The 27605-nt window shown below is 52.3% G+C and overlaps 2 protein-coding genes across 17 annotated transcripts in view; one reads left to right on the top strand and one right to left on the bottom strand.

The window, feature by feature from the left end:
- SCN3B (sodium voltage-gated channel beta subunit 3) overlaps positions 1-27605 on the top strand; it is a 261377-nt gene that overhangs the window by 26725 nt on the left and 207047 nt on the right. The gene's annotated exons all lie outside the window — the stretch shown is intronic.
- The window catches only part of GRAMD1B (GRAM domain containing 1B), a 182565-nt gene that overhangs the window by 2695 nt on the left and 152265 nt on the right, over positions 1-27605 (bottom strand). For 14 of the 16 annotated variants that reach the window (XM_057490932.1, XM_057490935.1, XM_057490936.1 and 11 more), the window contains 16 exons: positions 23865-23949; positions 23208-23311; positions 22391-22486; positions 20963-21043; positions 18220-18335; positions 16260-16416; positions 14986-15175; positions 13214-13357; positions 12132-12250; positions 11746-11888; positions 9866-9969; positions 9091-9294; positions 8083-8173; positions 4551-4658; positions 4129-4246; positions 1150-1671 (listed from right to left, as the gene is read on the bottom strand). In XM_057490932.1, the coding sequence (XP_057346915.1) occupies positions 1582-1671; positions 4129-4246; positions 4551-4658; positions 8083-8173; positions 9091-9294; positions 9866-9969; positions 11746-11888; positions 12132-12250; positions 13214-13357; positions 14986-15175; positions 16260-16416; positions 18220-18335; positions 20963-21043; positions 22391-22486; positions 23208-23311; positions 23865-23949 (1950 nt within the window). In that variant the 3' untranslated portion in view covers positions 1150-1581. Of the gene's footprint in view, positions 1-1149; positions 1672-4128; positions 4247-4550; positions 4659-8082; positions 8174-9090; positions 9295-9865; positions 9970-11745; positions 11889-12131; positions 12251-13213; positions 13358-14985; positions 15176-16259; positions 16417-18219; positions 18336-20962; positions 21044-22390; positions 22487-23207; positions 23312-23864; positions 23950-27030; positions 27193-27605 lie in introns of those variants that run through there. The other 2 variants (XM_036930339.2, XM_057490924.1) reach the window with 2 other exon arrangements.

Genomic DNA, 27605 nt, shown 5'->3' with positions numbered 1-27605 from the left:
CCGATGAGCTCTGCCTTCCTTCTGCCCCCTGCCTCAAGAGGATCACTAGGAGACCAAGCCATAGGGGAGAGCTCTCCTTGCCAAACTGGTGCAGTGCTTTCCTGATCAAGAATCCCTGCGAGCTCTGTGAGGCTGGCAGGATTCTTTTGGTCAATACAAGGAGAAACAGGGCACGAAGGATGGTAAGCATGCCCAGAAGGGCACCACCGGGTCAAAGCCCTGAGCAACTCGCTTTCCTAAACCAAGGTCGTCTTCCTACTCCTAAGGGATTTCATTTCTCTCTGGGGCCAGAGACCACAGAAGGCTTTGCCTGCTCTGCCAGAACTCCCACTCCCATATCTGAGCAACAGGATTTGGAATGCTCCCATGGGGCAGAGTACTGATCTGGCTTTCTACCACCCAAATGAATGCACCGTTGCCAAATCTGTTCCCCCCAAGGGCTTAGGTCTCCTTCGACGTGCAGTGTGTCCCAGACAGCTGTCCCCCTTGGGAGATGTGGGCCCTTCACTGAGAGTAAACGATGCTGGCAGCCAAGCAGATGCTGGATACTGGTGCTCACCACTCACACAGCAGTCTCTGGTTGGAACCTACAGCCTGTTCCATGCTGGGACATTCACCCTGAACCCTGGACATCCTAAGACACCCTGATTTGTCCTGACAGCTCAAAGTGAAGGAATTATAGCCACAGACCTGGCTTGCTTATAACCACTATAAGAGGTTTAGCAAGATCAAAAATGCTCTGCCCTGGCTAATAGACAATGTGCTCTTAGGGCACAGAGAAAAAAATAGGGCTTTAGGCACTAAAAATGTGGCGCTTTACCCAGATCCAGCCTGGGAGAAGACCAGAGAGAAGGGGGGTGGGAAAGGAAGAAATCTCTAGCCCTTATTGGGTCCCTGCCCTACACAGGTCAGAAGGAGGTGCGAGGCGTGATGGAGCGGGCTGACCTTTGGAACAGGGGTCCTCGGGGGGCCTGCAGCTACAGAGCCCGGCCCCACAGCGCAGGCCTCCGAGCTTCCCAACTGCTCTCTCCACCTGGCTTTTGGCGGATGGTCCACAGAAAGGGGGTTGCCTCGTGGGGTGGGGTTCAGAATGGGTGCCTGCCCTCAATGCTTCCTCGTTCACAAGAGAACACCTGGGGAAGCGTGGCGTAGGGAAGGAAAGATTCTCTTTTATTTTGGAAATGAATCAAAAGGGAATCAGGGAATGAAGCACCGTAAGCAATGCCCCTTGAGACTTCTTTTTAAGACCTCAGGGTCTTCACAGGCATTAACTTTGGCTCAATAACACTTCCCTTCTCAGAGCCAAGAACGGCGAGCAAGGGAAAGGGTGCGGACGAGGGGATGGAGAGGAGGAGGGTCAGGGGAGGTCGGTGCTGAGCGGTGGTCCCTGCCCTCCTCCGCCCCTCCGCCGGCCGGCACAGCAGGCGGCCCTGCTCCCTGGTACATAGGCATTATCTCTTTTTAAAATCTGTATAGAATATATATATATTTATATTCTGTATATATATATATATATATATTTATATGATCTATGTACATGTATTGCACAGGCCTCCGGCGGCCGCCCCCGCCCCTGCCTTGTCAGTGATAGCGGCTCCTCTTCTCTTCGCTTTCTGGCGTGTGGTCCCGGGACCTGATGCCGTTCTGAAGGTTGATGAGGGAGTCCTTCATCTGTAAGACAGGGAGCCCGCCACAGCCCCGGGTGTGTGCCCTCCGTGGGCTTCTCCGCCCAGCAGTGCCCCCCACGCCAGCCAATGGCAGGGCCCTTACCACGCCAGGGAGCTAAAGGGAGCCGGGCTCCTAAGCAAGGGCAACACTCACGGGACACAGTCTCGGGCAGAAAGGGGAAGCCAGTCTAGCACAGGGAACCCCTGGGGTAAGGTTTGCCACGTGTCGGTGATCTGTGGCTCTCGCACAAGAATTCAGCTGTCAGGAGGAGCCACGTGTGGCACTGCCACTCAACCTGGTTTTCGACTCAGCCAACTTAGCTCCCCACTGACCCTGAGGATCCTGTACTTCCTGCCTTTGTACCCTCTGCCACATCGTTCCACAGCCTGGCGCCTCTTCTTTATCTCGCCTGTTCCAGCCCCACCCACTGCTAAGGTCCCGAACAAACCCAGTCTCTCTGCTCACCATCACCTTCCTTCACCCGGCCTCTCATACACCCCGTGTACCCCTCGGGCTCTGAACGAGTCATCTTTAACTTTTGTTTCACGGCTGTTTGGCCTGCGATGAGTCTAAATCCTTCCCTTATACACCCTGGGAGCCAAGCAGACAAGGGCAGGCATCTGGTTGTACCCACATCACTTAATTAACTTAACCTTAACTGAACTGCTTAACCTCCCTTAAGAAACAGACACAAACATTATTAGTCATGGCGTGGCGTCTAAATGGGGCAGTTCCAGCAGTAAAATCCTGAAATGGCCAATCATGCCACAACACATTTAAAACATTGTAAGTAATTAGCTGTGTTCCACCTCAGTACAGTTAACATTTCATAGGTAAATGGTTATGGATTTTGAGCACCTCTGGTCTCTCTGCCTAATTTCCCACTTTCTTCTGTTTCTTCCACATCCTCTGCTTTAATGGGATAAGGGGGCCCACTCCTTTTCTTTTAAAAGCTACTTTTAAAGGGAATAAAACAAAACCCTAACCTAATGCTCATGGAGTCGCATCTACCACACTATGAATCTGACATTCCCAAGTTCCAACCTACAGGGACCCACTTGAAATAGAATTCTAGAGTTGGGAAGAGAACTGAGTCGTCCAGTTCAACCCCTGCTCACCCCGCTTAATTCCTAAATTCCTTATCCCACATCATCTCACCACCCCTTGAGCCCTTTCAGAAATGGAATCTCAGTCCTTTGCAGCAGCTGGCTCCAGCGCCCGGCGGCTTTCACCGCAGCAGGCTGTTTTTATTTGATGACTCAAAAACCCACCTTCCTGTAATGTCTAGCCAGAACCCATGCTCTGGAGCTTCCCAAGCAGTCCATCCTGCCTGTTGGACCTCCACGTCTGCGGACATCCCTTCTCCTGAGTGTATCTTCAACTCTATCAACCCGTTTTTATATGTATAACAGGGCCTCTAAACTCCTCGCTATGCCACTTATCCTCCTTCAGGTAAAAAAAAAAGTTCCTCCTTAAATGTGGCTCCAAAGCTAAACAGCTATACATTAAACTGGATCCTGATAGCTGTGCCAAAATGCTCTCTCCTTAATTTAGAGCTAAGACCAAACTATGGAGGGGAAATAAAGTCTGATATTAATGAGCACCTCCCATGTGTCAGCAAACTCTGAAGCAATGAGTTCAATTCCCATTTTGTATGTGAAGAAATAGTATATCCTTCTATATACTATATACTAGCTTGGGGTCACAAAACAAGCTCGGGGCAGGGTTAGGATTGCAGCTCAGGTCTGGCTGACCACAAGACCTAAGGAACTCTTTAGGGACAGAACTGTCAGGCAAATCTGCAGTCTCCTATCCTTCTAGTTGTCTTGCATAACAGAGGTAGGTGCCTGCTGTCTTGGCAACCACTTGGGAGCCTTTTGTAAGATGCTAAATTCTCCTTGGGGAAGGAAGCAGCTCCTTCCCCTGAAAAAAAAGTGGGCCTAGTTGTTGATTTTGCCCCAGGATGATATTCTTAAACAGAGGCAGCTAGTTTTCAGAAGGGACACAAGCAACTGTACCAGGAAGATGTTAGGAAAAGGAGACGTGGTCCAGCCACCTTCCCAGCATTTCTGGTGCTGAAAGTGGTGTGTCTGTGTGATGCTCTGAGGGTGGCATACATCAAAAAGAACTAAAGACAAATCTAAAAAGGGGGTTCTCTCTTGAAATGCCTGTCAGGTGACTATGGGTTACCAAGAAAAGAAAAAGCACTCCTCCCTTCTGACTACAGCTTTCCTGCTGCTAATCCAGCGTGTGACTCCATTGCTATTACTTCCTTGTTATTACTTCCACAGCCCATTACTGGATGGCTTTAAAGTTGGAACAACAGGTGGCCCAGGAGAAGCATGCAGAGGAGGATGAGGCCTGGCGGGTGCTGGTGGAGATGGAGCTCCTTTGCGGAGCACAGAGAAGGAATTCCATGTCCTCGTGACTAGGGCAGGGAGGGCAGGGAGGGCAGCTCACCTGGTCAAGGAGCATCACCGAGGATTTGATGATCTCCCGCCACTTTTGCAGCTCGGTGTCGTGGTACTTTTGCTGGGACTCTAGGAGCTGGGCCCACTCTGTCTGAGACTGGGGTAACCTGTGGGGTAGAAGAAGGGGCACCCCAGCAGCTGGAGTTATGCTCAGTAGCTTGTTCTGTGCTCCCAGATCCCTAAGGGGCAAAGAGTCACATCAGAGCGCTTCGCCCTCTGCTCACTGGGCCTGGTCCCCTCGTGCCCAAACCAGAAGCCAACTAAAATGACAGGGACAGTTTCCAGACCTCGCCTGCGGGCTCACCCCGAAGGGTTATCCCTGGCCCAAGGCAGCAGGGCAGTCCCAAGGAGACTGGGGGGCAGGAACCAGGGCGCGTGGAGGTCGTGGCGAGGGGCAGAGGCCAGGATTACCTTTCCTGGAGCCGCAGACCCTGCCAGGCGGTGAGGGTCTGGGTGGTGTATTCCAGCATCCAGAGTTTGTAGAAGAGCATCATGTTAAGGACGACCAGCAGCACCAGACTAGGAAGGAGACAAGGAGGGAAAGCGACAGCAGTGAGATGTGCTCTGGGAAGGCATGCTCCCTCCCAAAGCGGGGTATCCGCCGCCCCAGGGGCTGCTGCTGTCTGTGACCGCCAGGTCCCCTGAAGCACTGCAATGAGTGCACAGGTGAGCGGGGGCAGGGGCGGGCGGCTGGGGGGCGGGGGGTGGCAGCAATGGGCTGGGAGAGAGACAGAGAGAAGCACTCTAGTGCGGAGCAGCCAGGACACAGCAGGAAAGCGATGGAGAGGTTGGGGGGTGAAGGCATTGGCAGGAGAGACGCACAAGTCACAAGTGACCCAGAACCCGGGGTCTGCAGTAAGAGAAGAGATGGAGAAGAGAAGCGATGAGGGGGTAAAAGAGGCCATCACAGAGCCAGTACCTGAAACAGATCCTAATGGGAGCAAGGAAGAAAATGGGGAGGAGGCAGAGGTTAGAAAGGCCTGGTGTGGGAGGTCAGAGCCCCACTCCAGTCAAGCCAGTGTCGGTGAGAATGAAATACTCCAGCAAAGACACAGGGTGAGGGAACCCCGCAGGGAGGGAGAAGAGCCAGCAGCTGCCAACAGACTCCTCCTAGTATGTCAACGATGAAAAACCTCGCTACGTCCCCCGATCAACCCAACTTCAGGACATAATCAAGGAGCTGAAATGGTGGGAGGGACCCCATGGGATCTGGGCTCTGCCTCCCCTGCCTCTCAGATGCTAGAACTGCCCTAGTGCTCCAGGCCCCACAGGGGTCCCAGAGCTTCCCAGAGTCCGTGCTGGGACTCGACGGAGACAGGGAGGTGACAGGGCCAATCCAGGACAGCTCCAGAGGCTGGAGGGACTGGGAAAAATCTCCTCTCTCCTCAGTGGCTGCTACAGATCATGAAATGGAGAGAAGACCCAGTAAAGAGGATCCAGAGACACAGAACTGGGCACAAATCCTGGCTGTTTCTTCACTTTCTTAAAGTTTATAAACTTTTGATGAAGTTGCCTGGCTTCTCCAAAACCCAGCTTCCTGGACAGGGACAGTATAACTCCTACTCTGCTGGTCTTGTTATTGGAATGAAGGAATGTATGCAAAGCGCCCTCCACCCAGAAGGCCCTGCTCAGCAGGAGGCACAGACACATGCAGGGACATGCGTGGGGAAAAGGAAGACAACAAAATGGAAAGAAAAAGATGGAAGAAAGACCGACCAAGGAAGAAAATCTTATACTGTGCCTTCAACCTTTCTGTGTGTGTGTGCACACGACATGTGTGTGATACTGTGTGTCTCACCTGTGCTTCCAGCACTATGAAATGTAGTCTTGCTTAAACTGGCAGCTGCAAATCCCTGGGGCTACTAATCTAGCTGTGTTCTCGGAGCTCTCTCAGTTCTCTGCGAGAACTTCTGAACTCTGTGTTGAATTCAATGCCCCTGTCTCTAGTGGTACGAGCACACAGATCATCTGAATGTGTGCTGCACACAATCTAAGCACCTGTGCTTACAATCCTGCCTGTGCTCAGTGAAGGTCAAGGGACTCTGCAGTTCACTGGGGGAGAGCCCTTCAGTGGTCTAAACAGAAAAAAGAGGTGGGTGGGCTGGGCTGCCAGTGCAGGTTTGTGGGGGGATTGCTGGGGCCTGCCAAACACCATGTAGTCTGTGTGTGCCCGTCCACACGCGCACACTGCCAGTAGGCTCACTGCCAGGGCCTCCTAGTATTGAATGACGAGGTCTGATGATCCTAAAGTAATGAAGCCCCAATGTTAGTAAAGGCCATGGTGAACAGGCCTTTTCTACTTAAGTCAACATGTGCAAGGAGCTTAAACACAGAATTAACCCGAGGGTAGAGTATTCTATTTATCAAACCCAACTGCAGATTTAACAGAACACAAATCACATTAAATTGCTGCTGCTGAATGCACATTTTACTGGTTTTACGGTTGTCTTTGCATTTAATTTTGTAGAAGTGTCTTGGCTTCTTATGCCAAGGTCAGAAGAAGAATCTTACATCAAGGACGGTCAGTGAGAGGACCCTCCGCACGACCGTCGCGGGCTCCCTCCTGTCAGAGGCCCCCGGTGCTTGTCTTCAGCCCCTTGCTTCTCACACTATACTGATAATCAAACCAGCACCTGCAACCTAAACGTGCTCCTGAGCTCCAGGTCCGCATCACCAGGACCTGTCTGTTCTCCACCTGGATTACCTAAGGTGCTCAGATGCATCTCCAACTGCCAGGGTCCCCACTGACGACTTTTCACTAAGTTCCAGACAGTTAATGATACAACCATCTATGGACACTCCGATCAGGAATTCATCTTCCTTCACCGCATAACCAGATGGTTAGCGAGTCCTTAGATTCTAGGATCTCCCAGCCCCAGAGCCTCATCTCGGTCTGACGGTCACTCACACCTGGATCACTGCAGTTCCCTGACCTGCCTGCCTCCAGCCCTTTCTTTTCTAGTCCATTTGCCATATTGCTGTCAGTTATTATTATTTTTTTAATGCAAATCCAACCACGTCACTGGGGCTTCCTTCACCATTTCCTAAAAATTCTTTAGGGGAGGTGTACAGGCCTGAAGGGGTAAGGTGGGGCTGTCACAGAAGCGGGACTGAACGCAGAACAGTCTAGTGCTGGCATATAGCTGGGAGAGCCGCATCTGGGCAGCTCCTGTGGCCCCCACTGGTGCCCCCACATTCTCACAGCACCGGACCACCACAAGGACCAGAGGGGGTGCCGGGCAGTGGGCTGAACCCAGCATTAGAGCTGTCTGCACTTTGCCCGAGCTGCTCCTGCTCACCGTGGCTTAGGGAAGCCCTGATAGGCGGACACTTCACATGGCTGTGTTCTCTTCCATGGCAGACCATTTCTTTAACTCCCTTTTTCCCTAGCCCAGCATCTTTCTGTGAAAGTCACAGAGCCTACCCCTTTGTAGTGTTATGGTGATTATTAGAAATCATTTACATTAAAATAAGCATATACTCCTCCAGGACTGCGGTCATTGATTTTGTCTGGCTAGCCTGCCAAAGCATGGGCCCGTGGAGGCCCGGTCCTCATGCCTGGCACAGAGCTGACCCCCAGATCATCACTCATAGATGACCGCATGGGCTCCTAGCATGCGCTGCAGCATCTGTGTTAGCATTTACCCAACTGTGTAGTGGCCTTCCCCACTTAAAACTGAATTCCTGAAGGGTATGGATGCTGCATACAGCATTTTCTTCTAATCCTGAAGGCCTAGCATGCATACAGTAAATGCTGAATAAAACAGAGAACAAGAAGCAGGGGCAAGGGATGACAGTGATCCGGACAGAGAAGGCGGGAGGACCAAACCCCCAAAACACAAAAGCCCAGGGCAACAGTCAGGGTGCTCGCGGGCCTGAAGACAGCAGGGAGGAGGCAGGGGCTGCAAAGGGTGGGGCAAGAGAAGAACCTGGAGTGCCTTACACACAGCTGATAACCAGCAGCAGCTTGGACACGCTCTGCAGGTGGAAACCGTTGGGGGTGTCCTCGGGGATGTGCCGCGTCTGTGTGGAACCTGAGGGGAGAATAGACAGGCCATCACCCCTGCACTGACATGACCCTGGTCATGCACAGAACTTCAGGGCATGGCAGAGAGCTGCCCGTGCTGATGCCCTGGTATGCTAGATGGACCTGGCCCTCCACAAGTAGAAGGTCTGCTCCTCAAGGGCAAGGGCACGGGTTGTGTCAGGCAGGGTGGACTTTAAAGTCACCAAAAAATGAGGAAGTCAACAGGCCTCTGTAGCTGGGACATACAGATGCAGGACAAAGTGGAGGGAGACAGCACTGGGCTGGGACTGGAGCTTTCCACTCTGGCCTTCCCTTAACTGGCTGCATGATGCTGAGCAAGTCACATAACTTCTCTGAGAGTCACTTTATTCAAATGCAGTGCTAGTGAGAAATGCTCTAAGTAAAACATGTAACATGGGAGTCTGGTTAAAGCCTGGAGTGACAAGAGGGCTGGCACACTCCTCTCCTGCCCCCATCCAGGGGCATGCAGACGTCTTTTAGCCTCACGTTTCCATAATTGAGCAAAGACACAGAGTAGTGAGTGGCTAGATGAGAAAAGGGAGACACAGCAAAGAAGGCCACTGCCTGGCAGGCAGAGCAAGTCTCTGGTGGGCCGGTGAGGGCCAAGTCAGGGCGGGGCTGCCGTGGACTCCCTGATCTTTGTGTTATAAGGTAACCCTCTGAGGTCTGAGCTTCCACTACAGGTATAAACCCAAAGGCAACTTTTGCTTAGCAGCACACACATGGATCAGCAGGGACTAAGAAACTTATAGGCAAAGGGAAACAGAGCATCTGGAGCGTCAGATTTAATGAGCTATGCGCACATTATACACAATCTCTACCCACCATGCAAAGTGAGTGTGCACGTGTGTGGCACAGGCCTGCAGCCCCGGGCCACCCCGCCCGTCCCTGCCGGGCACACACCTGCCACGTGCTTGATCCTGTGGCCCACATCTTCATCAGTGGGCGTGGTGACAGGGCTCATCACCCCCTCCAGGTGAGGCACCCGCAGGTGGGCGTGGGGGCGTTTCCTCCTCCGCACCGTCGGGGGCTTGCTGGCCTTCTCTTTGGGGGACTGTCTGTGCATCTCAGCTAGGTAGCTGCTCTCCGTTTTGGTCAGCTCACTCTCTGCCAGAGACCAGAGGCCTCATGAGAGCTCATCTGCCCAAACCTCCAACCCCACACACACTGGCCTCCAGAGGAGACTCCATCTACGCCTAGCTGAGCCCTCTCTAAGTACTCTGGGACCCAGCCTGGGAGGGAGAGGCCCCCCGGGGACACCCTGAGCCTCAGGAAGTACTGCCAGGACCCAGCCCAAAGCCACCCTCTGGGTCGATCCGCACTGAGTAGAGACATAGGTTCCCAATGTCATGTACACGACTTGGGGCATATCCCACTTTCTAACAGATGCATTCACAGGTCGTTTCCTTTCCATGCCACAATCACCACCTGTGTGATTAGATCTGAGGCTCATTATTTTCTTCCACAGAGAGTCAAGGATCCCTTCATGATCTCATAAAAGTTACAGGCACCACCTCTTGAAAAATGCACATGTTCACACACGTCAGATTTTGTACCTCTGTCTGGGGCAGACTTGAGGACCCCACACACCCCTTCACTGTCTCAGTGTGCCCACCGTTCTCCAGTTGCCCCTCCCCTGGGCGGGGACAGCATGCAGGCCACCCCACACAGCGCTCACCTAAATGGCGGAAGTAGTCGTCCAGCCCACTCCAGAAGTTCTTCTCGATGAAGGTTTTCACTAACCCCCAGGGCTGTTTTCGGTAGCGCAGCTCTGTGGAGACCCTGAGGAACAAGCCAGAAAAAAGATCAACCATTTCCTGGGCAGCCTCCTCTCCTCTGCTGGGAAAAGGGGAATTCAGGCTTGAGGCCCACACAGCTTCAAATCCATGCCATGCTTTACAAAGTAAAAGGTCCTTTCGCATCCAGCATGCCATCTGATCTCCCCGGTGGCCGTGGAGCTAGGATTCATCCTCATTTTATAGGTGAGAAATGGAGCTTTAGAAACTGGGCAGACTTAAGGCTAACAAGGGCTCCTGACTCCAAGCCAGAGTTCTTTCGTGACGCCACGCTGCCTCGCCCCAAGAGGGTCCCAGATGGTGCCAAGCAGCCTTCCAGCCAGCCATGGGGGTCCTTCCTGCCTCTCCACAGAGACTTTTAGTCCAAGGCAGGCTCCAGGGCATCGTCATGTCCACCTGCAGGCGTATCACCTGCCCCTCCACTGCGCCCAACACATTGCCAGGTCTTGATTTTTCCAAATATTCTCTCTCCCAACGATGAGTCTCTCTGCTGCCCGTGTCCACTGCAGTACCAGCTCCACCCTCCCCTACACTCTCTGCCTCAGCTCTGCTCTCACCGCCCTCACTCCTCCACCATGGCCCCGTGTGAGCACACTGCATCTGTAGCCACCTCACCCCCCACCCAGCTGCCTCTGGGACTGAGGGTGGGCACCTCCCCATGAAGGTCGAGCTGAGGTTAGTCAGCCGCCTGTGTGTGAACCAGACAGAAAGGACATCCCAGCTTCTAAGGAACTGGAAGTGAGAGACCTACATACTGGAGGGAAGGGGCCAGGGGACAGAAGGGAGAAGAGAGGAGGAGGGCAAGGGAGGAGGAAGGAAGCGATGGGGAGGAGGGGCAGGTGCTCAGGGAGCAGCAGAGAACCAAAGAAAAATGTTTATATTTGGAGAAGATGAGAAAGGTGCAGGCCCCTTCCGAGGTGTGGGCACTCTGACCTTCCCGACTCCTGAGAGAGCTCTCTGTGCCTTCCACTCAGCCCCTATTTTCTTTGAACTATGCAAGTGAATTTCTGCTCCATACAGCCAGAAGCACTTGGTCTGAGATACACAATCTGATTATTTTCCGATGGGTGTGTGTCTTGACTTTTCACTTGGTCTATAAGCTTCTTAAAATGTCAGGATCTAAATTTCTTCCTTTCTTGAATGGTCACCACAGTGCCTAGGACAGGACTCTACCTGCTAACAACATTCTAGCGCTCCATCCAAACAACAGTTCCTGGACTCTGATGTGTGCAGGACCCATGTAGTGAGTGGAACGAGATTCCTGATCACCAGGAGACGAATGGTAAATAGCAGTACACATGGCACAGTGCCAAGGGCACAGGGTTGCGCTGCTAGGACCCAGTTTCAGCACTTAGTAGGGATACGACTCTTGGCAGAGTTATTTAACATACATGACTTTCAGTTTTCCTATCTGAGAATGGAGGATGAATCCACCTCCTTGGGTCACTTAAAAATTCCAGTTCATGTGGCTATGTAGTAAAGCACCTATGTAGTACTTTATAAACTACAGACACTAAATAGCACTAGTTATAAAGGTTTTACTAAAGAGACGTGCAGAGTGGTAAAGCGGACACATCAGGGAGAGAATAATGAACCCTGTCAGGACGGGGGAGGTGGGGGTTCAGAAAGAAGGCAGAATGCAGAGTGAGTGAGTGGGCAGGCCAATATGTCCAGTCTCCCTCTCCTCGGCAGCCAAGGGGTGTTCTTGGTGAAAGGGCACCAGGAGCGTCCTCGGGACCCATGCACGCCCTGCACCCCACACCTGAGTCGACTCTTGTTCCGAGCCACGCGGGTGAGCGTGTAGCGGTTGATGGTGTAGAAATAGTCGTGGTATGGCACGTCGTGGGTGAGGACCTCGGCGTCGATCACGTAGCATTCGCTCTCCTGGCTCGCCTTGTACATGGTCTGAGGGGGGAAAGGCCTGTCAGACAGACTGAAGAGAAGCATGATGGGAAAAGCACCGGCTGCCCCAGGCTCCCCCACCCCAACCCAGCTTCCAGACGGAGGGCCCAGGGCCGCAGGAAACGGTGGCATCCAAGCACAGAAGATGCCCCTGTTCAGGGACTGAACTACACCTGCGCCCAGAGACTCTCCCCGCGTGTGGCCGGAGCCCTCCACGCGGAGTGCGGCCCTCCCAGCCCCCCTCACCTGGGTCTCCCTGACGGTGGCCGTTTTGGGAGCCAGAGGGTGGGTCAGGGTGATGGTGTAAAGAATCACTCGGCTCTGGTTTCCGTTCTCTTCCTTTTTCCACGGATGGAAGATGATATCTGAGGGCAGAGGAGAGCTGTGGGGTGAGGGAGGGAGGGAGGCTCGCTCGCCCCACCTCTGGAGCTCCCCTCTGGGTGAGCTTCCCTTGACTGTACTGAGCCCCGAAAGGAAGCCAATGGGAGCCCGAGGGCCAGGAAGAAGGGGCGGGAGGAGGGGAGTCCAAGCAGAAAGAGGCTTATTGTGGCACTGCCAAAATTCTACACAGGGCTCCAGAATGCCGATTGTCCCTGAGGCTGGGGCAGGAGGTCCTGGGGCCACCTACGGGGGTGCTGGCAACACTGGAGTTACTGTGGCAAGGGCCTGGGATCCCTGGGAACAAGTCCTCTCCTCAAAGGCGTGACCTCCGCATGCCCTCTGCATGCCCTCTCCTTCGGGTACAGGGGCTGACTGAGGCCCCCGTGCTCCTTCACAGGCTGGGATGCTCAGCAGCTCTACTAGGCCGGAGCCCCAGGCCCTGCTGTGGGGCAGAACAGGGGCAGGGGGCCACACGGGAGCACAGCGGTGCAGGGTATAAACACGGCACCTTAAACTTGAATCTCAGCTCAGCCTCTTCTTAGCGCATTACCTTGGGCAAGGAATGTCAAAGTTCCTGGTTGTTTATCATTACTGTGAGGATCACGAAACTTGCACACAGGGCAGATGAGGAATAAATGAGATAATGGAATGCATGTGGCATACAGTGGGCACCTACAGGAAGCGGTGCAAGTGGCCGCTATTCCGTACTAGATGGTGAGCCCTGTGAGGCCGTGATGGCTGGTGCGCTTCAGGGCCCAGCACTTTACAGTGGGCAGCGTTGGGGAACGAGTAGCAGGCGGGGCCCGAGCAGAGCTTGGGAACAGTCTAAGGCCAGAAAGAGGGCGCCCCGGCCACCAGGGGGACCTGGAAAGGGAGAGCACATGGGAAGAGAAGAAGGGTGGCAGAGACAGAAGGAAGGAGAGGTGCCAGACCCAGGGAGAACTGACCCGAGAAGCGTCTCTGCTCCATGAAGTCCCGCTGGAAGGGCGAGTCAGTGAACAGGAGGTCATAGAGCTTGTCCACGCTGAAGTTGAAGACTTCATTCATGTACTGCCGGCCGCTCAGGTCCTCGTAGAAGGCCTGCACCTCGCCTGGAGGGTGAGGAAGTCGTGAAGGCTTTGAGGCAGGTGACCCAAGGGGCATCCCCCCAGAGCACCGAGGTTTCTGTGACTAATGTGGGAATGGCCACCAAAGGTCAAGGGAGGCCGCGGGGTGGGACGTCTGGGCCCCTGGACCCCGTGGTTTGTGACCTGGCATCAGTGTCCTCCTTTCACGGGCACACACACTATTTACTCTGGATGGCTCTCTATGGATTCATCTGTAAGAGTCTGGGGATGCACTATTTGCTTTTCCACTTTTAAGCCTTCCTAATTAAGGTGATCTTAGACTAAAATGTAAACAAATGACTTCTTTCTGAGCTTTCCTGAGCCCAAAGGATCAGTTATCAAGAGTCTCTAAGTTCACCACAATGACAACAAATGGCACTGCAACCCATGGTGTGTTCAAGGGACACTGACATCTGGAACAGTCTGTTTCTATGAAAGCTTCTAAGGAGGCTGATCTGCAGGGCCACGGTCTAACTATACAAGGTCTGCTCTCTTTCCATGATGCAGCCTATATCCCCCATTATTTCAATAACCTCTAATTTCTGAAGTTTCTGTCTGCTATAGGACAATGTGCCTGAAGGTACAGGTGAGCTACTCAAGCCCCAGCATTCCTCTCAAGCCCTCGGCACCCCACAGTCTCTGATTCCTGCACCCACAGGGGCTGGTATGTCACCTCAAGCAGGATGCAGATATTTCTGGAATCCCTATGACTCTGAGAAGGCCAGAGAGGGGCACAGGAGCATCCTACAGGGCCAGTGCCTATGACAGGCAGTACTGCGTGCGCACAGTCGGGGAGAGAGTCACTTCTTAGTTTACGGGAATGGCACCCCTGGTGTCACGCAGTCATCTGCACAGGCTCTGCATCCTAGATGGGAGTGGGGAACCCAAACAAAGATGAGAAAACCCTACAGGGACCCAGAGGAGGGACTGTCCTCAGATGGATAAATGAGCATCACCTGCATATACTCACTAGTTATCACCTCCCACCAATTCGGTGGAGGTAAACCATCAACCAGTTTTATGAACACTAAGAATTTCGTTTCTCTTCCTGGAACATGAGAAGTGGTGTGTTCTCCCAGTGAAGTCCTAGAAGCTAACCCCACGCAGGTGAGAAGTAAGAAGCTATCTTAGAAATGCTAGAATCTAGTGTCTGTCTAACCCAGCAGGACCTTTTCTTCTCCTGGGCCTACAGACCCTACACTGGGGCACTAGAGCAAGTTTCCACTAACATCATATTATCTCCAGGGAGCAGCTGGCTGTCACTTTCTTTGTGGCATATAAACATGACCTTGCCTTGCAGCCCTGTGAGGGACAGAGCTGTAAGGCCAGCCAGCATCAGCAGGGGATGCATTTACTGACAAGACTGGATGGCAGGACACGGCATTATCTGCTGAACAAAGAAAGATGAATGTGGAATGAGGAGACTCCCACACTAAGGACCTGAAGAAAGGAATGCATCCTATCATAAATGTGCCTTTTTCTAAACAAAGCTGTGTCCCAGCCCCCTTTCCACCAGGGACCCAGAGACTGACTCTAGTCATATAGGGACCTCCTTTCATCCCTCCTAAGGGAGAGGGGAAGGGCTGCTCTGCCACCCATTTTCAAATGCTCACCTTCATCGTGGGTGTCGGAAGAGTCACTGAGCTCGGTGGGGATGTCCTCATTGTCATTGAAGTCCAGGGAAGGGGAGTTCACGGGCGCAATGATCTCAATCTTTTCCCCGATGATGTTGTCAATGGCGAGCTCCTTCTCCAGGGACCCATCGCCCTCCAGCACCTCCTCCTCCAGGGGAAGGCCATCAAACTGTGGTGGAGACAGAGCAGTCACCCAACAGGCGCAACCTGCTCCGCGTCTACTCTCCAAAGGGAGATTAGGGACCCGGCCCCAGAGGCCCCCCCACATTCACAACACAGCTGCTCTGAAGCTGGGCTGCAGTTGGGCTCTGGGGGTCTTGCCCAGCTCCACCACGGAAGATGACAAGAGTGTGGTACAGGGTGCCACCTTTTCCTGCTTGCCACTAAATAATACACCGAGCCCAGGTTGGCAATCAGCTCCTCTGGCCACGGCTCTGGAGCCACACTCCACAGCACCACAACAGTGCGCGCCTGCCTCTCACTAGAAGCTCAAAAGGCTTCATAAGCAGTTTTTGATTCATTCTCCCATTAGTCCTGGAAGGGAACACATACAATTCTTTACATTTTAAAGATAACTTCAGAGACAGAAAATGGAGACTAGGCATCATATAAATGATGATTTCATTCAATGGCCCGGGGACCTGACCTCTAAGCCACAGGAATACAAGGCTCCCTTTTCTGGGAATCCTTTCTGAGGAAGCCTACCCATCTTCTGTCTGCCAGCTGACACTCCTCCTTCATCAAGCTTCTATTCCCTCTGTGACTGGGCCCCAGAGGACAAAGGTCCCCCTTTCACACTTTTGATCTCTCAAAAAGTCTAGCACAGTGGGAACATAAAATCAGAGTGTGTATACTAAGAACTCAAAAACTATTTATTGAGTGAATGAATAAACAGACAACAGTTCTTTAGCCCTACATGCATGCACACCTTTGACTTCAGATCCAGGCAGTGAAGAAAAAGGCCTAGAACAGTGGCTCCCCCAGAGGGGCTGATCTGCAACAGCCCACCAACAGCAAAGCTCACACAGTGGGCTTCGAACAGTTTTCATCTGCTGAGAAGTCAAGCAGAAACTTGTACCTGAACTGCTAAGAACCCGGCTCTGGACCCCTGGGGCCACACCGTCGGATTGCACAGAGCCCCGTGTGCTCTGGGAAGCCCCCCTGAATACACCGACCGCAGCGTAGCCCATGCGCCCTCTCCCCGCTGCCAGGTGGGGGCCTGCGCAGCTGGAAGGCAATGGCTTCCCACGTACCGAGACGGGGGCCTCGCTGCTCCCTGTGGACGTCAGGGTGCTGTTGGTGAAGGACTTCTTGGGCAGCTGTGGGCTGGCGTCCGGCTTGGTCTCTACACTGCTTTTGGATGAGCTGTCGTTCACTTCATTCTCTTCTACGGGGATCTCCTCGCAGTAGCTGAGGACGCCGTGAGTCTGTGTCAGTCTCGGGGGCCAAGACCCCCTCAGACCTCTCCACCCATCCCAAAAGACAGGCGTTCCCACTGCTTCGCTCTGCAGGTGACCTTCCTCTGCACCCCCCCTGGCCCCCACACTGCTCTCCTGAAACCTCCTTCCCACCTTATGCCCCCCACACCCATGCAAAATTCCTGGCTCCAAACTCATGCTTTCTAGGCACCCTCCTTAGATTTATCCCCACCCTAAATTTGACTGTTATTTGCCTTAAATTTTTTTTTTGTCCCATCAGCATCCCAGCCTGATCACTTGAATCTAGTGTCTGGCCTCTGAGCACACAATTTATTTCCCACATGGTGACTTGTACCCCGGACTCTGGGGAGAAGTGCCCTTCAGTGGCACCACCCCAATTCCGGATCCTAACTAGTGGCCTTCTCCCAGTTGTGCACCTGAGGGGTAACCCTCCTTGAGATAAAGGTGGGTGCCCTTCCAGGGACACTTTGGGATGCCACTGTAGCCTCTCCCAAGGGAGAAAACCACCATTGTCAACATCTCACTTATACTTTACACATCACCTCATCTGGGTGTGTGACAGCTCTGAGTAAATCACTGCATACATTTTAAATATAATCGAACAGATATTCACAGAGGTTAAGTGATGCCACGATTATGTGTCAGAAATCATACCTGAGCCCAGGTCTGCACACTACACACTCAATACCTTCCATCTCTCTGTGCTTCTCACTCGACCCCCAAGCCTCCACCTACCTTCCAGCCTCAAGCGTGTTGTGTCACTTTGCAGTCCCATCTTTCTTAATCTACCGACAGCATGTGACGCAGTGACACTCCCCTCTCCTTAAAAGGTCCTTCCCTTGGCTTCTAGGAGATGCAACTCTCCTAGTGTTCCTCCCACGTCCCTGGATGTTGTCTCATGATTTCTTTTGCTGCTCCTTCCAAGGCCCTGTCTCTGAACCTCTGATTCTTTCAGTCACTTGGTGGTTTTGGGCAAACTTCTGACAATCTACTAATAGTCCCCAAGTTTAAGTCCCTAGCCCAGACTTCCCCAGTGAACTCCACACTCACACACACCAATGCCCATGTGACATCTCCACTTGGCTAACAGTCATCTCAAACTCAACTTGCTTAAAACCAAGCTTCTGATCTTCCCCCAGATCTGCTCTGCCTACAGTATTGTCTATATCAGTTCAGAATAATTCTACCCTTGGCATTGGGAAACCCAAGAAAACTTTAAAGCCATCTTGGATTCCTTTCTGATTCATAAGCAAATCCTTTAAAATACATCTGGTACTACCTTCAAAATATATCTAAAAAGTAACCTGTTGTTGCCATTTTGACTGCTGCCCTGCTGGTCCAAACCACCATCCCTCTCTCATCTAAATGATCTGAATTATTCAACAGCCTCTTAGCCAGTCTGTCCTTGCACCCCTTTAGTCCATTTTCAACCCAGGAGCCAGAGTTGTCCTGTTAAAATGTTAAATCAAAACTTACGTATTATCTGTTCAAAGCCTTCCCATGGTTTCTCATCACGACTGAATAAAAGCCAGTCATCACTTTGGCCGAAAGGCCCTCAGACTCCAGCCCCCACCTCCATGACCTCACCCCTTTTCAAGACCTTTGCCTTTTGTTCATTCCACCCAGCCACGCGCTCTCTGTTCCCTCCACCCAGGAGGGTCTCCCCACAGGCACCTTCTGGTTCACTCCCCCCCTCCTCCTGGGCCTTGCTTAGGTGTCATCCACACCCCTCCTGGAGAGGCTCCCTGGACAGCCCTCCCTCTGCCCTGCTCACCCCATCGTATTAAAGTCGTCATCAGGGGGCACGTAGTCCTCATCATCACTGGTCAGGCCCAACTCGTTCCCATAGCACTGGTGAACAAAGTGCCAGAGCTCCTTGGGGCACAGGGGCTGTGGAGACAACACAGGGACCCTTACTTACCCTTCCTGCCTTGGGTTGCCACTCCACACAAGGCACGGAGCTGAGCTGGCCTCCCTCGAGGGTAGGAGAGGCCAGGCTCTGCTCTCCCTAGAGGACTAAGAGGACACCAATGCCTCTCCTTCTCTCCTCTTGGGATCTCAGCAAGACATCGATCTTCAGCGGAAGAAAATGGCTTTTAGCAAAGCTGGGAACTCGGCCTGGTGCCCCAACTCCAGTTTATAAAATGGGACCAACTGGCCCCTGGAGGGCGGTGACTGTCCACCTTTCACCCCTACAGATGAGGTCCAGCATTAAGCAGCATAAACTGCTGTTACTCGGGGGCCAATAGGATCACAGAACTTCCAAGACTCAGACGAGCACCAAGGCCCCTGAGCCAGTCTCCCCTACACAGCAGAAACCTCCTTACAGCAACAGTGGCCACGCACGCCCTGCTGGATCATGTCCAAGAATGAGCCATGACCTCAAAAGTGGCCCACTGCGTAGCTGGACAGACCCTGTGGTTAGAAAGAAGCCGACAGTCTCCTAGTTTAAGGGGCCTCAAGGATCGACTGCATCCAGCCCTCTCAACTACGCGAACACGTCCTTCTTTATTGATTAGTACAATCAGCTTGCCTGCAGCTCTATGTAGTTTCAGCGTTTCTGATTTCACCACCTGTCTACACGCTCCTCTCAAAAGCACTGTCCTAAGGAAAGTTAGCCTTCACGAGGTTCAGAGTTTTGGGAAAGAGGCAACAGAATGTCAAAAAACTAAGATCAGAAGTGGGGACCATGAATGGGTGTTGGCGGGGGGCAGGGGGAGAAGGCGGTAGGGATAAGTATGTGAAAAGGAGGGCAAGGGGTGTCAAGCAAACCAGATGCAGTCAACATCTTAAAAAAAAAATCATATTTAAAGACTGTTAGCCAATAGAATTGATAAAGAATCTGAGGACGTTCCAAGCCCTTCCTTTCAAGGTATGGTTCAAGCAGCAGGTACTCAGCAGGGAGAATGAGCCAGGCTTCTGGTTTTCCAGCTAAAGAAACTGGCCCAGAAAGCATGGCTCTGAGCCGGCAGGGTGTGAGGGCAGCTCAGCGTGCCGGACCTCACGGCGCCAGAGGGAGGCGAGCAGCTCCTGCTCCTTTATGAGGACCTCCTCCTTGCTGTCCTGGCCTTCATGAACACCGCTCTCCCTGCCTGGGGCACACTCGCCTCTCCGCCAAGCCACGGTCCCCAGCACCTTCACAATTCACCTTTTCCATGCGGCCTTCCCTGACCAACTCCACCTGGCTCAGCTTGTCGTACCACTGGGGGACAAGGACCATCAGCAGACCCTGTTCATCAGGCCGAACTCTTTTTTGGTGAAAACTTTTTGTGAACCTTATGGTTGACCCTCTTTCTTACATTGCTTGTGAACTGAAAATTCAACCCTGTCAGTCAGAGATTCAAACACACTGTCATTTTACCATTGTCACTGGCTAATAAAAAAGGCAGAAGATCTCAGCTCATATAAATGATCAGGATTTATACCAGGGCTTAGACTGTCGGGTCAGAAGAAACTAAATAATAAATCTCAATTTTCTTTAGATAGTACTACGTTTGGGCTAGAGTCAAGTTGGAAGCACACCAAGAGCTAAATACATGCATGTCACATACATGACATAGTGATGATTATAATTATGTATATATAACTTTATCTCTTATGTCTCTTTCTCTGGCTTGGAGGCTGTTTCTCAACACCCTGCAGCCTCTGAGGGGCAGTTCTGCAAGGCTTACCGCCGCAGTATCGCCCTCTGCATCTCCCCCCGGAGCCCTGCAGACGCTCGAGTGGTTAACCGGGGGCTGGGTGAACTCTCTTCCTGTCCTCCGTATTTTTGCTGCTCTGATCTGAGGCCCTGCTGACCTGGGAGGGACGACCCCTCACCCCCCATGGGCAGCAACAGAAACCAGCTTGCCCAGGAGTTCGCCTCTCATGTGTGACCAGTCAATCCAAAGCCCATTCCCCCAACCACCTCCTTTCTCTAGCTCTCACACTCCCGGCTGATACTCCCCTGTACCAGGGACAGGTACCTGGCAAGTACAGACTCCACACCTGGAAGCCTGGAGAATTCACGTAATATTAGCCAATTCTCAACCTGCTTGTGAAAACAGGGAAGGCTCTCACCCGAACTTTCCCTCTGCCTCCCGACTGGCCGGGGGGCTGTCCCACGTGGCCCTGCGTGGCATGACGCACCTCTGCCTCTAGGGAGCTGTGCTGGTGTAAATGCCTTCCTTCATGACAGTCATTCCATGCCCCTGTGTCTTACCGTAGCAGATTTAACTCCTGGCACATTTTTTAAATAGTGGAACTGGCATGTGTGGAGTCAGGAAGGCCCTGCTCCAGGCAGCCACGGGGCCATTCACAGGGGAGGACACACTGCTTTCAGGACTCAGCACCATCCTGGGAGACTGTATTACTCACCGCAGGTCTGGGGACTTCCAGGACCTGAAACAATGGGCTTCTTGGGAACCGGCCAAGGCCAGAGTAAGAGCAATCTCTCCATGGGGCCCACACAGCGGGGGAGAGAACATTCTAGGTGGATGTGCGTCCTGAGGCCAAAGGAAGTAGCTGGGAACACTTACCTTTTCCAGGAGAGCATTCTGCCAGAGCCGGAACATCATCATGTACGTCCTATCCCGGGCCCCAAATGAAGTGAAAAAGTGCTGGATTGGAAGAGAAATGGCAAGATGTGTCTGTTAAGACCTACCCCATAATTAATGGAGACATTGTGCTTCGTGCTTTAGAAAAAGTTACGGATTTCATCCTCTGATACCACTGGCTCAGTGATGGATGCGTGATCACAGCCAGGTGCTCTAGGGACGGGTTCAGCACACTGGGGGCCGGGGGCCTGTGGCCTCTCAGTCCCCACTGAACCCACGTCCTCCATACTCACCCACGCTTTCCTGGGTGCTTCTCACTGGGGTGACACATTCACCTTCGCTAAAACGTCCTTTACCTCCCTCGGGAACTGGTGAGCGGTGAGCTGGGAACCAGCCTCAAGGGAAGGGGAGGCTTAAATAACCCCTTCCCACTCACCCTTTCAACCAGCATTCATTATTTCAACAAATATTTGAAGAGAGTATGTGCCAGGCATGACTCTACACACTGGGGCGACAATAGCAAACAAAACAGAGACCCTGCTCTTAGGGAGCTTACACGTGAGTGCGGACCTTTTATAATACATGGAAAGAACACAACGGAAGAGCAGATTTTACTGAATATGTTCTAGATGCTTCATTTACACCACACCACAGCCTTGGAAAACAACTGTAACTAATACCTAATAGCTAGTACCTAAATAAAGAGAAAGAGGCTGGTGAGACTAGGCGACTCTGTAATCACGTAGCTGATTTGTGCCAGGAACAGAATTCAAACCAAAGACTGATTCCCTGACTCCAAGTCTCTTAGTCCTTGCCCAGGTCCAAGGTAACTGTAGACCTTGTGTTCAGCATAAACCTAATACCTCTATCCCCAAAGCTCCTAGTCTTCAGTCTCTGGTTAAAGGTCAAAGAGCAGTGTCTTCTCTGCCCTCTGTTTTATCTACTGCATTTTCCCCATCCCAATCCGTTTCCTATGAGATTCCTCTTCCTCTTTCCCCTCAATAAGCTATGCTGACACATGATGATAACACTTTACATTTGTATAGCACTTTACAATTTAGCGTTTTCATACAACTATGTCATTTCAGGACCCTGTTAAATAGGTGTTGCTGGCTTCATTTCACACATGAGAAAACTGAGGCTCAGAGAAGTTACATAATAGGCCTACAGTCACAGGACTCAAACTCATGTGTTCTGGTTCCAAGTTCAACGTCCTGCCACTCTCCCAGCGCCCCCTGCTCAGACCCCAAACATGCAGCACACCACGGAGGTGACCCTGCAACCTGCGCCACCTCCCGTCTCTCCCCCTGATCCTACTGGACTCCATATTAATGCAACTGAAGGGCAGAAATACAAAAATACGGGGGCTGAGGTTTGGGGGAGCAAAGTCCAAGAGCAGACCCCACTAACCTTTTCCGAGTCAGTGCAAACTTGGATGGCATTGGGAATGAGGCGAGCTGTTTTTTCTTTAGTCATGGAGCAGATGTCTTTCAAACGGACAGTCAGCTGGCACCCCCACAGGGGCAGAGAGTGGACAACAAGCAAGAGGAGGCATTAGGAGGGCTGGTCGTGTTCACATGGCATCAGAGAGGAAATCAGATCAGATCACAGTCTGCCTACTTCTAAGCCTGTAAGGCCTCCCTTAGAGATCATGTGGTTTAGCCTCTTAGGTCAGACCGCCCCTCACCTAGAGCCCAAGGGTGCCTTGATTCTCGGTCCAAACAAATTTCTTTCTCATTTGTGCACTGTCTGATAAATGTGCAGACGTCCCCTCATTAGGTGCCACTTACAGACGCACACAGCACTGGCACTGAGTGGGACCACTGAAGCTTGACCTCCTCTCACTTTATAAGGCAAGGAAACAGAGGCAAAGAAAGAATAAAGGACTAGACTAAAACCATACAGCCAATTAGTTCCAGAAGCCAGAATGTGTATAAGCCAATTCCAACTCCCAAGGCCAATGCCCTTTTTACTACTATTCTGCCTCCTGTGAAATATTTACGTGCATCTGCCAAAAGCAAATGCTGCTAACACTCCGTTCCACACCCGCGAGGAAGGCAGGGGAAGACGTGGGACAGGAGATCAGTCCTTCAAGACTCAGGCGTGTGCTTTTGTTAATGATGCAAAGGCTTGGGTAGAGCCTCAGGTCAACGAGAGGAGGGAAGTGGGGACAGCTTGCTCAGCTGCAGCCACGGGGACAGCCCAAGGGACCAGCCCGGGTCTTTACCAGCGTTTCCCAGCGGAAGATGTTGCTGTAGAAGCAGATCCAGTTTTCAGAGAGGTAGAGTCGGCCCTGAAGAAGAATGTCTCTCTGGAGTGCGCAGGAGTAATCTGCGGTGGGGTGGACACAGAGGAGCTCGGGGCGGCGTTTCCAGCAAACCACTACAAGTGAGGCATGCTCCCCTTCCGCCAGCACTGGGGGAACCCGCCCGCCCGCCACTGACCAGGTGCGAGAGACACAGGAACTAGCGTCAAGGGAGTCCCTAGCGCCTGCTCAGGACCGGGAAGGATGTGAAACAGGCAGGCTACCGCCTAGAGGCAGAGCAACGGACGAGACAGCAAGCAGAGTGGGGCAAGGAAGTTAGAGTCGGAAAAGGGTAATGAAATTCATCTGGCGCCCTCTCCCACCCAGAGTGGCCCCAACCCCTCCCGGCCAGGCCGTCTGCACAGATAAGAGCGGCACCGACTCCGTCCAGACTGGGCCGTCTCCCCAGGCCACCGCTTAGCGTGTGCTCAGCCCTGAGCCCGGACCACTGGGGTCAGCGCCCTGGACATCCTCGCCCCCTGTGCCTGGAGAGGTGTCCTCCCTCGGCTCTCATGTGGGGAACCTTTAGACACAAACAGCCTGAGTGCTGCCCCTGGGACCCCAGGGCCCCCAACTCACCAACGATGAGGCGCTCCGTGTCTGGGAGTTGCTTAAAGAGCTTCCTGAAGTCTTCATTTCTCTGTTTGTAGGTGGGGCTTAACACCTGCATGACAATGGTTATGTCAATGACCAAGGTTAGCGGAGGATCTCAGGTTCGGTGGGCGCGTAGGGGAGGAGGGGCAGGAGCAGCGGCTGCCCCAGTGTCAGAAAGGGTAAGATGAGGCACAGCGTGGGGACCAGGTCAGGCAAAGGGGGCGGGGCATGGAAAAACACCGGACAGAATCTGATGCTGCATAAGCCTCTGTATCCAGCGTCCATCCACGAGAAAAACATCAAACATACAAACAAAGCAGGGCCCACATCACATCCCAAGATGGGACACCTCCAGGGAGCTTCCCGGGTATGTGCTTTCCCCATGTGGCTTCCCCAAAGCAGCGCCATATTCTGCCTTCTTCCAGCAGAAGCACCACCTTGACAGTAAGGCAGAAGCCCAAGGGGGCTTCCTCCAAGCCCCCACAGGACCCAGGATGTGAGGATGCCCAGCGCATCCCCCACAAGTTTTATCATGACAAACAGTAAGCACTTGGGTGTGTGTGAAATTCATGACTAGAAAAAAAAATCATAAAACCAATATTCTATCTGTTATGTATCAATAAAACTGGAGGAAAATTGTACTTTACAAAGACTGGATTAAAAAAAAAACATAAAGCTAGTACTAGAGTAGGCACACACACAGAGAATTTAAAAGCACATTAGAAGCACCCACTCTTCATTTCCTCACCAACCCTTACAAGATGATCGAAGCCAACACTTACATGACAGCTAAGGAAACTAAGGCAGAAAGAAGGCTCCTTCCCAAGGTCCCCAAGCTGGTCAGGGGCAGATCTCTCCATCCCTGGTCCTGCTCACCTGCCCGCCACCACCTGTGCCACCAGATGCCCTGTGCCCAGTGTGGACTCATACACATCAACTGCCTGAGCAAAGCCTCCCGGGAAATCCTATGAGCCACTTGAAGAGACAGGAATTTTGCTCTTTCCAAGCTTACAATCTTAAAATTAAAAAAAAAAAAAATGTGCCCTGTACATAAAAGGCACCCAAGGATGATACATGAAGAAGGCATGTGCTCAACCCCAAGGAGCCAGGCATTGGGACCCAGAAACATCTGCACTCCACCCAGGCAATTCGTTGGCCTACTTGTGCCAGGAGCGCAGGCATGCAGACATTGTCCTGGCAATGGGGACAGACAGGACTTGGCCATTTACACTTTCTCACTCACTTCCCAGGGAATCTACAGGATAAGGCTGTGGCCAGGATGGGATGAGCTTCGAACTGTTCGTTCTTCTTGGCTTTCTGCAAAGCTAAATGGCCCATAAGGAAGCCGAGGCTGGGGCCTGATCACATGCTCAGCAGTGAGTGCCTGAGCTAAGGGGCCCAATGGCTTTTGGGGTAGAGGGAATAGGAGCATTTCAGGATGTTGCAGAGAAAATGGCATGAAGTCAGTTCGGGGAGGTTTTCCAGCCAAGACAGGAGAGTGTTTCCAATTACTTTGTCTATAGTCAATGTGAACTTTAAGTCTTTGTTTTCGCTTATTTATGAGATAACCTGCACTAGTGGGCACCCTGCTACCTACCCCAAAGCAATGCCATGTTGTAGGATCCCAAAGTTCAACAATCACCTACCATACACTTAAACCAAGCACCAAGGACAATGGGAGGGAATATTGGCAAGCCAGCCCATCCTGTGACTTCTACGGCTAACAAAGACCTCAGGATACAAAGACCCTCTGGCCCATATGTAAATTTCAGGCTGACAGTGAGATAACCAAATCAAATGGTCCCCTGGCCTCAAAGGACAATCTTTGAGGACATTGGCAATGCTTGCCTGGCTGTCAGTAAGTTCCCACCTGCCTTCTGGAGCTATAATTAAGCTAGCACGGAATGAGTTATTGCTACAACCCAGGCAGTCACAAGCCCATCAAGTATGGCGCTGCAGTTGACACAGGATTGTTCTATTATCCCATTTCATGCCTGAGGAAGTTAGGGCACAAGAGGTTAAGCAACCTGCCTGAAGTTACTAAGTGGGAGAGTGGGATATGAAGCTAGGTGGTGGGACCCAGCGATCCTGGAAGGAGCCAGCACTCTGTTGCCCCAGGGTCCTTGCGTCAAGAGGGAAACAGCAGGGATGCCCCCAGCACCGCACACACCCTTGGGGATAAGATGTATATCTACTAGCTTGGGGCCTCCAGCTAGCTCTCCATGCCCACAAAGGGGTATCTTTTTTTTTGTGTGGGGTCAGGCAGATGATAGAAAGTGTCAGTTTTACAAGATGAAAAAGTTCTGGAAATTGTTGTACAATAAGGCCAATGCACTAAATGCTCCTGAACTGCACATTCAGAAATGCTGGAGAGGATAAATATGTGTTACAGGTGTTGTATCGTAATTAAGGGTTTGTTTTTTTAATGTATCATCCGCGGGTCTTTATATTTATGAAGTTCCAAAATCAGCCTGGGGACCAGCCTACCAGGTGGCCCCAAATGCCCTTTAGGAGAAACCGGGTATCAGGCACCCAATTACCTGAAGCCTGGAAGTCCCCCTATTTTGCATGTTCCTCCCACATGGCTTGCTCACCCTTGCCTCCCTCATATCCGACAGGAACTCAGACGTCTACAGAGATGGAAGTGCAGGGAGGCTGGCCATAATTTCCAAACCAAATTTCTGGCAAATGAAGGGGGCGGCTCCTCTCCTCGCCTTGGAACAAAGCAGTAGCTGTGGGAAGAGGAGGGCAAATCCCGCCTGACCTCTGAAGTCAGCAGGTCCACAGGGACTGGCTTGGGTGCAGGGACTCCTTAACCCAGGCTCGCAGATAAATGCCCTGAATCCACCAGGTTACCCACATCGATGGCAGGCCAGTCTCTGCCCCCTAGAGTCTACAGTACAGAAACGCATTCCATCGGCCTGCCACCATGTATCCTCTTGACGTAAGAGACCATGATCCTCTGCCTACCACCCCTGCACTCTTAAATTAACTTCCTCCAAAGGTGAGACATGGCTCACCTATTTTAATTCAAAATGGCCAAAGAATTTTTGGTTCGATTATCAAATCGGGGGCCCTTAGTAGTGGGGCCAAGTGGGGAAGGACAAGAGTGAGGAAGGGCTGTCACACAGAGACTGGGTTGCACACTCACAGCTGGGACTTCTTCAGATCCATGCCAGTAACAGAGTTCCGCACCAGCAGGACCTTCTGTCACCTTCTTCAGGTACCACTGCAAAGGCTGGCTTTCCGGGTCCAGCAGGAGGCTCCAGAGGACCCCAGATTCCGTCAAAGATTCCATTGCCCCCTCTCCCCACAACAGCTCCACTTCCCAATGAAGCCCAGTTCCTGGAGTTCTGACTCCCTAAGTCCCCACAGGATGAAAACAGCTGGTCGTGCCTGGGCTGAATGCAGATAGGTGATGGCTGGCTTCTCGGCAGAGGGTCTGTGAGACCCTGGCTGGCCTCCTTTTTCCTCCTTGAGCTTTGTTCCCAGTGAAAAACCTTGCAAATGGGAGGGTGTGATCAGCAAGGTTCTTGGAACAGGCTGGCTGGCCAGTCTCCCATGACCGGGTGCTGCTTTGTCCCACCAGTTCCCACAGTAGGGTCGGTCTTCGGGCTGTGGGTGTCCCAGAGGGGATGTAGTGAAGTGTGAAGTTCCTCCTTCTGGTCAGTACAGACAGCCACTCCAAGAGGCCAGCTGAGGCCAGAGGGTACAGAAGACACGGCA

This window comes from Manis pentadactyla, chromosome 13 (genome assembly GCF_030020395.1).
Source record: "Manis pentadactyla isolate mManPen7 chromosome 13, mManPen7.hap1, whole genome shotgun sequence".
Classification (NCBI taxonomy): Eukaryota; Metazoa; Chordata; class Mammalia; order Pholidota; family Manidae; genus Manis; species Manis pentadactyla.
Note: the sequence above shows the minus strand (reverse complement) of the source record. Positions and strands in the feature narration are given on the sequence as shown.